This window comes from Sinocyclocheilus grahami, unplaced genomic scaffold, assembly GCF_001515645.1.
Source record: "Sinocyclocheilus grahami isolate Dianchi unplaced genomic scaffold, SAMN03320097.WGS_v1.1 scaffold32548.1, whole genome shotgun sequence".
Lineage (NCBI taxonomy): Eukaryota > Metazoa > Chordata > Actinopteri > Cypriniformes > Cyprinidae > Sinocyclocheilus > Sinocyclocheilus grahami.
This window is the reverse complement of record NW_015521567.1, coordinates 1-2,026: the sequence shown is the minus strand read 5'-3', so window position 1 is coordinate 2,026 and position 2,026 is coordinate 1. Positions and strand designations below refer to the sequence as shown.

General features: G+C 33.4%; 1 protein-coding gene across 1 annotated transcript; it reads right to left on the bottom strand.

The window, feature by feature from the left end:
* Nucleotides 1-6: 6 nt before the first annotated feature.
* LOC107580393 (alanine--glyoxylate aminotransferase 2, mitochondrial-like) lies at nucleotides 7-1,800 on the bottom strand (the record flags this gene model as incomplete). The annotated part of the gene is made up of 4 exons (XM_016266102.1): nucleotides 1,676-1,800; nucleotides 1,459-1,552; nucleotides 731-824; nucleotides 7-17 (listed from the first exon to the last, which is right to left on the bottom strand). Coding segments are annotated over exons 1-4 (243 nt in total), but the record flags the coding sequence as incomplete, so codon positions are not given.
* Between the last annotated feature and the right edge of the window lie 226 nt (nucleotides 1,801-2,026).

Here is a 2,026-nt window from a genome sequence, read left to right as displayed (position 1 = left end):
ATTGGCCTGACAGTGACCTGAGAACAGAGAGAATGAGATTCATCTATGATGCCTGACATTTGTTAATAAGTAGATTTTGACATTTTTCTGAAAAAAATGCAAGTGGTGCTTGTTTGTGCAAAACTTGTGGGTGTCTGCTGAGATGTTAGGAGTGGTTTTCCACATGTTGCTAGGGTGTTCTTAGTAATGCTGGCCTACAATAAACACTAATTACAGTGAAGAGTTAACAAGTTCTGATCATGTGTTGTGTGGTTCTTTTTTAATATAGTAGTTTAATATAATCAGACCTTGTATTTTAAACACATTGTTCTGAGCTATTTAACGGAATCATTGATTATATGTGAAATTTACTTAGAAGAAGAAACTGTTTTTCTTTATTTTTCAGATTTCAGTACAGGTAGGCAAGGCAATTTTATAGGACTATGCCACCATTCATATACACTGGTAATTCAAACAGCTTTACAGTAATATGGACATATGGAAAAATTGCTGAGAAAGCAAACATCTGCATTTAATCCACAGATTTCGTTTCATTCATTGTTTAATTTCTAATTTAAACCCTTTTAATTAAAAACGCATGCACACACACTTTTTTCCATTTATTTTTAACCCTTTCAAAACATTTGGATTAATGTTTGGCTGTAGAATTTATAATAGAGTATTACCTTTATATAAAAACAGTAGAAGTCTATGATATGTCCTCATTAAGCTAACGTATGTGTGTTTGTACCCGGGGAGCAGCTGCATTCTCGGATGGTTTGAACTGGGGAGTCTCTACAGTGGCTTCCTCCCCAGAGTCCCCTGAACACATCCGGACACATGGTCTACAATAAACACAACCCACATAGGAACAAAAATTAAATATATATATATTAACGCTTTGCAAGACAAATTCCACAACTCAAACACATACTATTATAATATGCTTTTCAAATATGATCATGCAAAATGTGTTGATACTGAAAATGTAATTTTCTTATTCTGTATTATAGCTTGTTTTCCATTACTTGAGAAATAGACTTAATTTTTTTATCCTATTGGAATTTTTTTTGATTGACCTTGTTGAAATCATAAAGCTTAAATGTTATGCTTAAACTATTAAAATACTATTTGCAATTAAGAAAAAATAAACTTAATTCGAGATATATTAAAGACTTATCTTACACAAGTTTGCTTTACAATACTCATATTTTGAATCTTTTTAAAAATACCTATTTTTTTATTTATTTACAAAGGCACTCAAATCATTAAACAAATTGCTGAAATAAAAGACAATAATTTTTTGTTATTCAAACCTCATGAGGTCTGACAGTAATTCTGTTACTTTAGCATTAAACAAAAACACCAACATAGGTTATGATGTTTCCTCTTCTAATGCGATTTGTGGCCTTGACTCCGAGGAATATTACATTATAAAGCAGGTAGCAGACAGGAGAGATGTGTGGGTGTGAGATGTACATTATGGCAGCCCATAGAGGAGGGGACGGGATATTTGTACTGTGTGTTGGACGTCAGACCCATCGCTTGTGGACTGCCACCATGATAAGAACCCCTTAGCACACAAACACAAATGATGCCGTGATTATTTATGGCTGTACGGGGCTGCTTGATCTGTCAGCAACCGCTTTCCCAAGAACTCGCCATCTTCCATTTGTTCAAAAAGAAGGTGAATCACCTCAGTGTGATGACATCAAAGTTTCCTGAGTGAAGCCGGGCCATTAGTACTGCAAGGTCATTAGCCTCCGAGCCACTGTTGGTAAAATAGACAACCTAGAAAAGAAGAGCATCATGATATTACTGCTAAACCACAAAAGGCTATTTCCAATTGTTTGAGGTTGGTAATTTTTTCCCCATGTTTTTGAAAGAAGTCTTTTATGCTGCATTAATTTGATCTAAAATACAGCAAAACCATAATATTGTGGAGTATTATTACCATTTAAAATAACTGTTTTCTATTTTAATTTATTGATATTTTATATTTTAAAATATATTCATTTATTCGATGGCAAAACTGAATTTTCAGCAT